Source organism: Apteryx rowi, unplaced genomic scaffold, assembly GCF_003343035.1.
Source record: "Apteryx rowi isolate R43461 unplaced genomic scaffold, aptRow1 scaffold_19, whole genome shotgun sequence".
Lineage (NCBI taxonomy): Eukaryota > Metazoa > Chordata > Aves > Apterygiformes > Apterygidae > Apteryx > Apteryx rowi.
The window spans coordinates 5099433-5113504 of record NW_020448196.1 but is presented as its reverse complement, the minus strand read 5'-3'; the positions used below and the strand labels follow the sequence as shown (position 1 = coordinate 5113504).

At 36.0% G+C, this 14072-nt stretch overlaps 1 protein-coding gene across 15 annotated transcripts in view; it reads right to left on the bottom strand.

Moving 5' to 3' along the window:
* The window catches only part of CNTRL (centriolin), a 36967-nt gene that overhangs the window by 20038 nt on the left and 2857 nt on the right, over positions 1–14072 (bottom strand). For 10 of the 15 annotated variants that reach the window (XR_003252927.1, XM_026062369.1, XM_026062367.1 and 7 more), the window contains exons 4-15: positions 13772–13902; positions 12237–12378; positions 11190–11376; positions 10899–11092; positions 9102–9221; positions 8028–8253; positions 7486–7595; positions 6213–6407; positions 4411–4564; positions 3030–3250; positions 2164–2340; positions 1002–1136 (exon numbers count right to left, since the gene is read on the bottom strand). Coding sequence is in view for 14 of the 15 variants with exons in the window: in XM_026062369.1 (XP_025918154.1) it covers positions 1002–1136; positions 2164–2340; positions 3030–3250; positions 4411–4564; positions 6213–6407; positions 7486–7595; positions 8028–8253; positions 9102–9221; positions 10899–11092; positions 11190–11376; positions 12237–12378; positions 13772–13902 (1992 nt within the window). In the remaining variant the exon portion in view is untranslated. Of the gene's footprint in view, positions 1–1001; positions 1137–2163; positions 2341–3029; positions 3251–4410; positions 4565–6212; positions 6408–7485; positions 7596–8027; positions 8254–8664; positions 8704–9101; positions 9222–9809; positions 9874–10898; positions 11093–11189; positions 11377–12236; positions 12379–13771; positions 13903–14072 lie in introns of those variants that run through there. The other 5 variants (XM_026062373.1, XM_026062368.1, XM_026062379.1 and 2 more) reach the window with 5 other exon arrangements.

The following is a 14072-nucleotide window of genomic DNA, read 5'->3' as shown; positions in this document are numbered from 1 at the left end:
TAAAGAATGTCTTTATATACGCAAAGCCCATTGACATACACAAGCCTGTCACACTATCCATCCGTTACAGAACTGAGCAATCAGGGACACTGCACCAGCCACTAGCCCAACAAGTCATACTTGTCCTGGCTCTATTAATCTTGAATTCTTTTCTGCACATTGGCAAGTTTCAGCAAAAACGATAGTGCTAATGTCTGGCGAAGATCCTTTATAGGCTGGTGGTAAGGGCATCCTCTCATAAGGGGAGTACATGAGATGGGAAGAATGGATTTGACATCCAAAGAAGGACTGAAACCAGACTTCCAACAATGAGGGAAACTGCTCTAACCATTCAGATGCTTTACAGAAGGGGCTCCTCTACCAGTCATATTGTGAAGATCCTGATCCCAGTGTATTAAACTTGCCTAGAGAAATCCTGTTGACTGACCCTCTCAGAAGATGTAGGAAGAAGAACACTCAGTTTCTAATCCCAAGGTAAGGCACTGATCTGTGACAATTATCAAGTAAAGGTTTTTCTGTATACATATGCAGTTCAAATGTCCAAAGAGTTTAAGAAGCACAAGCTGTGCTGCCTGCTGTACTTGGGTGCCATTACTGTTTCATGGCAACCGAGCAAGATCTCAGGACCACAGCTTTAAAGAGATAAAATAGAAGTTTGTTTTAGGCATTGAACCAGTTTTTGGTTTTACACCCAAATAATTTTCTTACTGACATGCACTGGATGAGGTTTGTGGGAAATTAAGATATAATTAAATGATTTATCAATTCCTCTGCAATATAACTGAGCAGCTCTGAAGTTATTTCAAAGGTCAGTCCAAATGTATAATATAGACAGATAAATGACAATGGTGTAGGGTCCCTGAACAAGAAAATTAAAATAAGTAAGAGTCATAAATACTACTGAGTATCAAAACAAGATTCAAAAGGAACCCTGCAAAGTCTTTATTCCTAAGAGGAGTAGAGAAATGTACCACATATCAAAAAGGCAACAAATACTTAACCTGCAATTGTTTGAACTGAGAAAGGAGTTTATAATTTTCTTGTTCCTTTTCTTCTGCTATTTGTGCTTTGGTCAGAGCATTCTCTAATGCTTGCCTTTCTTTTTCAAGTTCAGCTTGTAGGGCTGATCGTTCCATCTAAATACACAGAAAGATTTCAGATTAACCCTTTCTCCCCAATTCTCGCCCCAACCCCACCCCATCACTCCCCAGAAAACAGCTGTATTTCTTAAAATAACAACATGATAACTCCCCTTTAAAAAGCACCTGCCCAAAAACAATCAAAAACCCCGAACCTCCAGCACCAAAAAACATAACAGCAGTATTCCTGAAAACACCACCATCGCCAGGACTGGTGTTACACATTCTAATCTAGGCCCCTAGCGTGAACACATCCCACCCGTATGGAACCTGACAGACCTTTAGTCAGTGTTTTACACAGAACTTCCAAGTTTTCCCTGACACWCCAGAACTGAAAGACATGGGGGGCTGGGGAGAGGGGAAGGGGTAGAGAGAGAACACCACACTTTACAATTTTGCATTTTCTACTGCAATCCGGAACCCGTAGTTGGAATAAATCTCTCAGAAGAACCACCACCTTCATTTCTGATGAACAGATGAACAAATGGAAGCTGAACCAAAATAGTAGTTATTGTACATCACCACTGCACCTCAATCCAAATAAGGATCCCCAGCAGTAGGATGAAATGGGAAGGCACAAATTAAAAACATACATTGTTTTTCCCCAGCAGAAGGCTACTGCTTTATGTACAAAATAAAAGATTTGCTATAAACCTCAATTTCTAGTACAAAAAGCAACAAATACAAACTTTGTCTTTCTCCTGCTACTTTTCATAGGACTGTTTGTGTCACTCTTTTGATGTGTGTGCAATTTTCTCTTTCCAGAAACATGCTGATAATTATTTTTGTTTAAATAGGGTGAATATGCTCTACAGAGAGCCCTCAAATGAACTGTACCTTGGTTTGAATCTGAAGTTATAAATCCTAGTGAACTGATACCACCTTCCATTTTGGGCACATCTAAACCATCAACTATTTGTAAGTCAATGTTGGAGATGCTGTGTGGAGGAAAGCTTTTTTCTGCCCCCCCCCACCCCCTTCCAGCTTGATTATCCCTTTGACAGCATAGAAGTCCTGTTCTTACCTGGCTAAGTTGCTTTAGTCTTTCCAATTCTTCCTTTTGCTGATTGGCTTCAGTGTCTCTGTCTCTTAACTGGGCTTCCAGTTCAGCCTCATAGGCACTGATGTCCCCTTGTGCATCTCTAAGCGATTCATTTATTTCTCGTTGCTCTTGGAGTGCACCTTCCAGCATTGCAATTTCCTAAAATTTTACATTCATTTCAGAAACATAAACACAGGACAGCCAGGATTTCTTAGAGTACATTGCCTTTCTTCCTCTATTACTCAGGAACTGATAGTTAATGTGGCAGCTGGTGGATCAAAATCAAGACACTATTCCTAATCACCAACCATAAAAGCTTTGAGCTAGTTAGAACAAACATATACTAAGGTCAGGTCAATGATGCTATTGTGACAGACTTTCCAGAAAATTTACACACAGATTAGCAAGATGTAACCTAGAGTGATATACATTTGTCTCTGATTTAAGGTTTAATTAAAACTCATCAGTATAATAAGACAGCTCTTTAAACAACTGGATGACAGGAGAGATGCAAGCAATAATATGCACATGCTGGACTAGTCACTAATTGTCACTAATGCAATTCACTAAGACACTGACTGCAAATCCATTTTTAGTCAGTCCTGAAAGGTAATGCCTGCCCTTCTAAGAGATCTTCCATGAAGTACACATTTACTGTATGCTTCTGGTTTTAAAGGCCAAATTCTGTTCTTAACAGGCATGGGAACATCTGACTGAAGTTATCATATCAGAAAATAATTTTGTCCAGGGAACTGTGGTCTGCCATTCCCGGTTCTGTCATTTACTTATATTTTCAAATTTATTCTTAAGTATCTGAATTTGGGAAGAAACATAGCATTAAGCCTTACTTTTCTCATATTTTCTGCATCCATGGCAACTATTTCCAGGTTGTTTCTTTCCTCCTCTAGCTCTGCCAATCTTTGTAGCAAAGATTCCTTATCCTTCTGCAACTCCTTACATTCATGACTGGCCTGTTTTGCCTGACCCTTCACACTTTCAAGGTATTCTTGTAATCCAACGATAATACCTTCTAAATCCCTTTTGAGTGCTTCATTTGTTGCTATTTGACCTGCAGAATGCAAAATAAATTCAACATAGTCAATAATTTACAACTATTTACAAGACAAACAAAATTGCCATTATCAATCTTCTTTAAACTGTTCTACTGAAATATGCGATAAACACAAGTAACTAGTATTCAACTAAAAAAAAAAATATCTGTACCGTGTTTTAAAGATTAGAACATAGGATTTGCTTATTACCATACTGACCTGACCACTGGAAAACTTCAGCAGTGCTAGATATTAAATAGGTGTAGGAAGTCTCTCAATTAATATTATTTCCATAATTTCTCCATAAAAAATGTCACCCTCCCCACCTCCAGTTCTTTGTTCCCTGTGCATCTCTCCCTCCCAACCCACCAAAAAAGATGACATTTGCTACCCTTGCACCTAAATCAATTTTGTTTCAATTGTTTTAAAAGCTAAATATACAGAGGGTGGACCTGGAATATTTACTTTCACATAAAATTCAGATGTATAGTAAGTTTATAGATAATAAAGTCAATGAACTAAATTTCTTAAGTCAGTTTTGAAAACTTAAAGAGGACTAAACTGATGCATGTAAAAGACACCTCTATGCAGGCTAAAATGATATGAGTGAATCTCTTAACAATCAGCTTGAGTGCTAGCTGTGTAACTATTCTTTAGTATTTCTGATACGGACATGAACACATTTCAGACTACCACCTGAAGTAGAAGTGAAAAGTAGACATCATAATGGCATTAGACTATTAATACTTCACTCATACAGTAAAGAGCAGAATAGCCCTCTCCTCTGTTGTAGTAACAAAATTGCAGACCAGAAGGATATGTTAAATAACCAAAACGCCACTCAGCTCAGACTTGATTAAGGGCCTTCACGTCCTGACTTTCTGATCCCCCACAGCAACAAAGCAGTCCTTTAATCAAAGCAGTTGGGTTTTTTTTGTTGTCGTTTTTAACTAACACATCACCCTCCCCCAATCATTCACAGTGAGGTGAACATACTAGAAAAATCACTCAAGATTACTGTACCTTTTTCCTTTTAGATCATCTAGGAATAGTTTTCAACTTTTTCCTGCACATTTTGTGCATCATTTAAGCAAATATACACAAAGTTGGATCTTCAATTCAATCGTGATGTTATCCAAAATACAAGAAATACTCCAAGACGAAAAGAAAAAATTACCATCAGTGAGCTGTTGCTCCAAGTCCTTGATTTCCTCAGTTTCCTTAGCAATCCTAGAAAGCATTTCATCCAAGCGACTCTCCAGCTGTTCATAATGTTTGTTCATTATATCAAGCTGCTGTTCTTTGCTTGTTTTTTGAGCTTTCATGTGTGCCTGTAAATTACAGTTGGAAAGGCAAAGTGGGAAAATGTCAATACGGATTAAAAACAAGTCAACTCAGTATTTTATCTCTGTTCTCCTGCTCTGCCTCACTACTGGCAGTACAAGTCACAAGTGCGGCGCACACCTTGTTGTGCTTGGCTTTTGTTTTTTTTTCTCCCCCTCATTACCACCCCACAAAGAATCCCAGATAGGTAAGCAATCTGTGTGAAAAACAATCATTAGAAACTTCTCCCTCTTGCCAGGRAAGATGAAAGCCCACGTTCATAAATTGGTTCTCACAGCTACTGCTTTTCTTCCTGACCTATTATTTCCTCTTTCAGTCAAGAATGAACATGATTTCCCCCAGAAGCTTTAATGCTGTCATCCTGCATTGTTTTCACCGCAGACCATGCTTCAGGACTTCTCAGGTCACCACCCAGGGAAAAATACCCCAGATAACCACAAAGTCAGGCCAATGTCATAACTAGTATTTACTTAAAGCAGAATTATTTTTGTATTTATTAGAAACCCACTGTGCCCACAGCTCACAGACTTTGGTCAGGATTTCACATGTTTACTAAGAATTTAGCTGATTGTTTCAATTGTATACAAAACCAGATTATCAACACAGTATAGGGCTACCTGTTTCTCACCAGTATGAAATTACTCACAAACAACTCAAATGACAAAAACTTGGAAACATACATAGTTTACACTGTCGCGATGAAAAATAAATAAATTTAACTACTCAAAAAAAACAAAAAAACAAAACAAAACAAAAAAAACTTCACAAATCAAGCTAATACTAGAAAATTTAAATTATAAGTTCTCAGAAAAATCACTAGTAAAGTTGCTTCTGTAACAAAAGTCTAAAAATACGTAGCTTCCTGTATTTTTAGCATATTAAAATAAAAAGTTATCTTTAAAATTCATACTAATACAATTCAGTTGTCACCTGTTAAAGACAAACTAACATCCGGCTTTCAAAAGTGTAATTTCAACAAGTAAAATCCAAGTACTGTGCTGCTGCTGAGTCATTTTGCTGCAGCTGCTGAATGTCACAAGAGTACTGTTTAAAAAAAACCCAAACACTTACAGCTTTGCCTTTGTCTTTTCTTCCTCGGATACTATATGCAAAACATCCCACCCCCGATCAAGAATTCATTTAAATAAAGAACAGATATCTTCAGAATAAAAAGCAATAAAGCCTCATCTTCTGCCTTCTCCGAACACTTCTGTTTCCCCAACAGCAGGTTAGTTAAGACACAGCTGGAAAGCGCAGAAGGCGGCGGCAGGCAGGCAGGCAGGCAGGCAGGCAGGCAGGCAGGCAGGCAGGCAGGGAGCCTCCCCGCAGCGGCCGCCGCTGACTGTTACCAGCTCCGGAGGCGATTGGCCCCGGCCGCCGCTTCCTGTGTTGTGATTTAAAGCGCGGAGGCAGCCGCGGGGACGGCGGGCCGCTCCCTCCAAAGGCCCGTCCGCTACCGGGAATCCTGCCTAACACACGCACGCGCCTTCTATTATTTAGCTGCTACTATATAAAAATGCCCCCTTGTCCCCCCTTTAAAAAAAAAAAAAAAAAAAAGTGTTTCAGATCTTTACTACATCTCTCAGCACATGAATAAATGAAGTACAGAAAAACTTAAGATTTCATTTTACTTACATGTCTTGGATCTCTAGGATTTACCGAAGCAAGAGAACTCTGCAAGTCTTCAAGCTCTTTCTCTTTTTTCCCTATTTCTCTTTTCTCTTTCTCTATCTGTTTTTCCAGTTCTAAAGCTTCCTTGCGTAGCTGATGCAAGATTTGTATCTTGTTACTCAATTGCTGCTCAAGATCTTCCTTCTTGGCCTCTGATATCTGCAGGTTGGGTAAAATAGATATATTGGAAATATACAGCCAATTGAGAACATTTTTTAAAAAATTAAATCAGACTGCTGGTTTAGCAGGTTGTCTAAAAATATCTGTTGATTGTTCTGAATCCTGAGGGTTTTCTTTAGATAACAAAAACTCATAGGACTTTCTCAAAATGAACTGCAAAATAGAAAAGAAGTCAGCTTATGGCAACTGACAATTATATAACATTAGTCTGCCAAACCAGGAAACCCCAGAATCCATCACCTTGAAATATTTCATTTTTAAACAGGCTTTTGAAATCTCTTGTATAATTCCTTCTTGCAGTCCTAAGAAGGAAACCCGGAATGTCTTTTTTTCCCTTTCACTCCTTAGGTTGAGGTATGGAAGATTTTTAAGCAAGTTTAAAGACTAGGAATAGCAATAATTTATGATAATAGTTGAAGCAATGGAAGATACGATTTTAGTTTAAGGCTGATGGATTAATATAAATTATTGATTATACAGTATCAACGTTGATTATACAGCCGTTACACTACAAAACGTACACAGTATGAGTTCCCCTGAACGATCTTTTCTGATAAATCAGCATATATTCAACCCATACAAGTATACTGAAATGTCACGGCAAAACATCCTTTCTCATGAACGCTGACTTCAGGTCCTCAGCATTGCTTATGCTGTTGTTGCAATGTTATTTTATTTCTTTCTGCTCCCTCTAGTAAGCTTTTGAGAAGCTGTAAGATCACTGATTATTGGAACTGAGAAGGGGAAGTTAGGATTCAAATCAATGTCTCTTGCTGCGTAATGCAGTGACCCTTAACTGTCTACTTACTGCAATAGTCATACAGGTATCCTTTGAAAATGTGTTGGAGCAAGTTAACAATCAGTATCATCATCACCATCACACGAAACATGTAACAATGCAACTTACTATACTACAAGTCTCGTGGCTTTTATAAACAAATCACCCAAAAACTCTAAGATTTTTTTCATGCATGACAAATGGATTTACATGCATATGATGGGCCCTTAAAAATAAATAATTAAATAAATAAATCACTTAGCGCTCATCTTCACATACTTTTTTCTGAGCCAGAGCATCTTCCACTTGTTGCAGTTCCTCTGTTACTTTCAAAACTTGTTGCTCTGCATTTGTTATTGCACTTTGCAGTTCTTCTAATCTTCCTTGTGCTACAGACAAATAAAAATCAAAATACATTTTTATATTCCATGTAACACTGATACACATTTTCTTTCAATACTTTAACTAGAATGCATCTTCCTAAAACGATGACCATCAGAACTAATATATTCTGATGTCTCCAATGTATGCCCAATAAGCTTTTTTGTGGGTTGTATCCAATAAATTAAAGTATCATTGATAGGAGATTTCCCTAGCATTCTCTTTTCAATATAAAAATGTAATCCTTTTTTACTGAATTATCTTAAAATAACAACAAAGAGCAATTGTAACAATTTTGCATCAAATGCATCAAATACARAGCTTAGAAGTTACAGCCTTTAATATACTTTTGGTATTCGCATGTCAAATATTTGTCAAGAGTTTCATCAGTGAAAGAAACATTGATGCACATATTTTATTCGATAAATTTAACATTTTACCTGAATTAATCTTTTTTTCTTTATCCTTCAGTTGTTCCTCTAGAGTTTGAAGCTGCAATTTTAGCTGGGGGTTCCTATATAAATCGTCTTCATCTAGTTGCATTTTTCCAATCTTCATCTGCTGAGCTTTACTACCAATAAAACCCTCTCTTATAAACATATTTCTTTTGTATCTGGCCTTACCAATATATGGACTTTCACCAGGTACATCATCAAGTTCAACATCCTGAAATGTATGAAGCAATGTTAGAAACATGGCTGCAGTCAACTCGGAAGATACATTTAACTCTCTTAATAAGCGTACAAAGGAAAAATCAGCTTGAAATCAGAATAATTTAAAAAAAGAAAAAAAACCAAGACTATGCTTGACTTTTTTGGCCTTGAACACTCTTGTGATTTTACAATGGAAATAAAAACAAACAGTCTAATGATACTGACAGCCACATTAGCAATTGGGGTATGATCAGTTTGCTAAATGCAAACAGGTATTTGACTGGAGGAGTTTTTCTTAATACTGCTGTAGACTTAACACTAATCTAGGTTATCCTTATACCACTCTACTAGCTGTACTTAAACTTACTCAAATATAATTTTTTTAAAAAACATTCACAGTTAATGATCACTGATCTTTACATACTTTTATTGTGCAGACTCCATTCAGGCATCTCTAAGAAGGTAATTTCAATATTGCAAGTACAACAGAGGCTAGCTCTATTGGTTAGCAAGAAGAAAAAAAAAAAGCCAGAAGTAAGGACAATCATGTGCTTCGTTCTTGATAGGAATGAAATGTTTATTCACTGGCTCTGCTCAGTTAAAGCTTATACATGTATCCATACTAATATTCAAGCATTAAATGTCACTTAGATTTAACAAATTATTCATTTTAACCTTCAGTAAGAAAATATGTTCAAGTTATGTAACTTGTGATTTTAAATAGAAATTTTCACATTTTATAACTAATAACTCTTTGCAAAGCAGTGTCTATCAAATTTATGGAAAATAAATTTCATAGTTTTTCTAAGTTGAAAAGCAAGAAAAACAAAAACTAAAAGAATTTTATTTTAAAATCATTACCTCTGATGGAAAATAACTTAATGGCTCAAATTTTGCATCAATCTTATAAAATGCCAGTTCCTGCTCCAATTCATACTGTTTCTGGCAAGCTCGTGTAAGCTCCATTGTTTTCTGCTTTAGCTAATAAACCAGTAAACAAAGTGAGTTGCACTCATGCAAAAGTCATCATTATCACATACATTTCAATACAGTAGAAAGTAAGGCACAGACATTAACTTTGAAACATTAAAGGACAGAAAAAAAAAATCTAAAAGCTAAGATTCTGTATTTTGGGCCAAAAATATAACAAAGCACAACCTCATTATGAGATAAATTATGATGAACAAGAGCAGACAAGAACCCCACAATTAACATAACACAAAAGATCACATGAAAGGCCTTTTAAATTTTTATCTTATACAAACACAGTTTCTGAGGCATCCCAAGTTTGAAAATAAATTTGTCCGTAACTTAGGAAAGAAAGTAATTTCAGTACAATTAATCCTTTAACAAAATCCACACCACATTATGAATATAATTGCTGCTACCAACAGGCAATGGTAACCAACTCTTAAACTCTTTGTTTGTAAGAGAAATTATCTCGACTGTGAAAAGTGTCTAAAGTCTATGCACTTCATTGTAGCTTAACCCTATGCTGGTTGTGTGGGTTTTTTTTTTTTTTTTTTTTTAAAAAAAGCTCCATCATGTGATTTTTTTTTTTTAAATCACCTTTTCATGCTGAATATCTGAGGGAGAACATGCAGCAAAACTCCAATAGACAGTGGAATGCAGACTAATGGAGAGAAAAAAAAAAAGTGGAATAGACTGGAATACAGGAAAGGCTTAAAGAAAGACTTAAAACAAAATCAAAATATGTAGTGCCATGCAAAAATGAATGGTGTTTAAGAACAACAAAAAAAAAAACTTTGAGAAAACAGCATCCAGAAAACTCAGTGAATAAGCAGTCTCAACAGAACAGTTTATGTAAGTGTTCTTAATCTATTAAACATGCAAAGAAATCCTAGAAATAAAAATAACCCTGCAGTCCAGGAGCACAGGGGGACTACCTTTAGTGAGGAATAAAGGCTCTGCAGAAAGGGAACTGTGACAAACCAAGATACCAGCTAAAGGAAGAAAGAAGCAAGCAAAGTTTGTCATCCAAAGGACAAGAGCGGGTTAAGTTGCAAAACATATACTGCTAAATCTCACTATACTGAAAACYAGATTTCAGAAATAGGCTGCTGGTTAGTAAGCATATTCACAGAAGAAACAGCTGTAGGAATAGTAGCTGTAGAGAATGCTAAGGATCATGTTGCAGAAGACAAGTCTAACAAGTAAGATATGAGGGGTATCACTGGCCTATAACTATTCAAACACCAAGTATGCATACACTTATTTAATTTTCCCCCTTGCTGCAGCAGCACTTCAAAGTCTGAACAATTCAGGAGCTTCAGTACACTGGCAATTTAGCAGCTACAAAATACTTAATCTTTCATCAACTGACAAAGCTTTAAACAAACAAACAAAAAAGACTAGAGACAAACATAAGTTACTAAAAATTATGTATTACAAGGATGATAGTAACTGCTGGTTCAGTATACTTACTTTTTTCCCCACAGAAAAAATATTAAAGAACTACTGGTGAAGGAATAATTCCTCTGGACAAAGTTGAAATGTCCTAAGCTTTGGGTCTTCCAAAATACTGATCTCTCAAATTTAAGCACAAAATCTCCAGTCATTTAAACTCTCCCATTGATAGCACTGTCTCTGATAACAAAACTAATCCTAGTATTTCCTTAGTGCAAGTGATTATCTTACCAACTCATTTTTGGTGTCTAGGTCCCTCTGTAGATCTTCATAGCTTTGTTTCTGTTGCAAAGTCTTTTCTTTTAATGATTTATTCACCTCATCTTGATGGTGAAGCTGCTCAAGCACTTTGGACTGTTTAACTTTAAGGTTCTCCATCTCCTTTACTGTGTTTTCCAACTCTTTTTCTAATTTTTCTATTTCTTCTGAAAAACAAAGTAATAGAAACATCCATATAGAAATCTTACCCATCTAAACTTAAATTTGGCGTCATTAATTATTGTTCTAGTATATTATTATTACCTAGATTAAACCTCTCTAGAGCTTCCTCCCTGTCATGATTTGTCACTGGCTGTCCCTCCAAGTTTTCCAGTGCTCGCAAGTGGAATATGGTGTACAAGCGATAGTGAGGCAGACTTGCAACCGGGTTATCAGCAAGGAATAGAGAAGTCAGATCTTGTAGAGGCTTTAGTTTAGCAATATCATGGAGCTAAATCAAAGACAAATGGTACAACAGTTAGACAACCTTCCAAGAACAATTAAACGCCCATTACTGAATTTCTGATTGTATAAAATTTTTTACATTAGAGTCATATCAAAAGGTTTATTTTAATATTTATGCTAAATTAGAACCTCTAAAAACCTACCAAAATACACAGTACTATGGCTAAACTAGCTTTCTGAAATCAAATTGTTTCTTCTAGGAAAAAATACCAATGCAAAGAGAACAAACTTCATCAAGTTTGACCTTGGAAATTCCAAGATGGGAAGGGCTCTGGATATATATATAAAACCTTAAATTCCCACAGACTAGTTCATAAGAAAAGGCAGCCCTTGTCATGAGGAGAACTCAAAGCTGGATCATCTCTCCTCCTAGTAGCCTGACTCCTTCAGGAATTGTACTATTAAGTGACTTCATTTCATAGATGCCCCTTTTGTAGCTACAAAACACAGAAATTAACCTGGGCCACAGAGGTAAATCTAATCAGGTCCTAAACACAAAATATAAGCAAATAGATTATTAGGGTCCCCAAAACATGTAATTAACTTATCATAAGGGAGAGCACTGAAAACATGCAAAAATCTTCATGCTTTCATTAAGTTTTTCCTAAGTTTGCAAAGTCTTTACTTTCCTGGTGAACGTAACATAGGTTTATGCTTTGAATACCTGTCACAAAAGGGAGTTTTCCTGATAGAAAACTTTGTTAGACTCACAACAGCTGTATTTCAACACAAACTCTCTGGAAGGACATTTGGTAATTATTCACAATAAGCCTGCCATGTAAATTTATAAGTTCACCTCAGTGAAAAGATTTTGAACAATTACTGTTTCTAGCTATAATCACTTACCGATGATACTTTATTCTGTTCCAAATTAAGGATGCGCAGGGATCTCAATTTCTTCCCTACCCACAAAGGAATATGCTCAATCTCATTCCCTGCAAGGTTCAGCTTTTGTAGATTCTGCATATGTTCTATGCCTTCAATTTTACTGAAAATAAGAAGAGAAACATAACTCATTATGAAGCAAATCAATTTTACAGTGCAACTGAGGCACTATGGGCAAATTACAATAAAACCTGTYTCAACTACTTACCATCCAAGAAACAAGCAAAAAATAGTTTACTGCAATGGACTCACAATTCAAAAGAAAATTACACCAGATTTACTTTCAAGCATTACATTATGACAAAAACAAACAAACAAACAATAATTTTACAGCCAGACTCTGCTGTTTACTGTGGCAAAACCTTTACTTTTGCATCCTTTCATTTTAATACTGTAATTATTTTAGAAGTGTGGTAGTTTCATTCTAATATACAAATTTGGTCCTTTTCTCCTTAGTTACTGAAAACTCAGAGGACATAGCAAAACCACAATAAAGATGTCTATTTTTTCATACAAACACAAGAATCAACTGTAAACTGATAATGTGCAGAACTACATTTTTTAGTGTTTTCATTAAAATACTGAATACCTAATGAGGAAAACATACTAGGCTTCAGTTTGCCTCAGGGGTTATCTAAAGATATGATTATTCTAACAAAGTACCATAGAATGTGCCCTGGTGGCCATATTATTTTTTGAGTAGAAACAAATTGTATATAACTAGAGTCTGAAAACATACAGCATTAGCAAAAGCAAAAGCTACTCTGACCTTTTCAATTCCTGTTAAGAGAGGAAGTTGCGTGAATGCAATGTGTAAAAATGCTAGTGTCTTGCACACTTCCTATCGTTAACTTCTTTACTGAAGTTGTGGCTTCTCTACTGCAAAGTCAGTCTCACATAAAAGGATCAGACATGACAAATAGAAAAATTAAAGGAAACAAAGCATTTTACTATTGCTTGAACCACTATTTTTCAGCATTTTTACACTACTCAGATAAGATACCCAACTCTCAAAACAATCAAAGTGAAAAAGCAATTCAGCAAGTTTACTGCCTGCCTGATCAGGCCCATTCATACAGCTCTTTCAGTCTTCTCTTCTAAAGGAAGAATTCTTGTATTACTTGCAACAATATGCAATAACAATTTAACTAAATAGCTAATGCATTTAATTAGGTTACTGTACAATCTTAATTCAGTATCTGGAACTTGCATTTCTGGCTTTGTTTCCCAGGAACACAATCAGGCACTGCAGCCCTGACACACTGACAGCACTTCCCAGACTGATTTTCTCCTTTGGATTCCCTTTTGAGGATATTTAATAAGAGCTTGTGCTCTTTAATAGGAGCTCACCAAAGCCTGTTAGTCATGACATAAAAGTGATGGCAAATCCAGCTTCATTATTGTTCACACTTGTGGGAGATCTCACTTAATAAGAGAATGTCAGCTTCAGCTTTATAGTATCTGGGCTTATCAAAAGTATTCACGTTTCTGCTTACCTGATTTTGTTGCAAGACAAATTCAGTTCACGCAACTTCAACAGTTTATCTAACTTCTCAATCTTCTCTATTTGGTTGTTACTGATATTCAGTGTCTCTAGTTTAGAGCACTTTTCCAAATTTTCAATGTACTAAGGAACAGAAAAGCTATTGCTTAGCATTGCAACTTTATTGTTTTTTAATGAGAAAGGCAATTTCTATTTTTAACAACCACACATGAATTTAAAAAACCCCAAATATATATATATTTTTATCACAAGGTTTCACTGTTGATTCTAAAACTCTGCTTTTGGTAGATTCT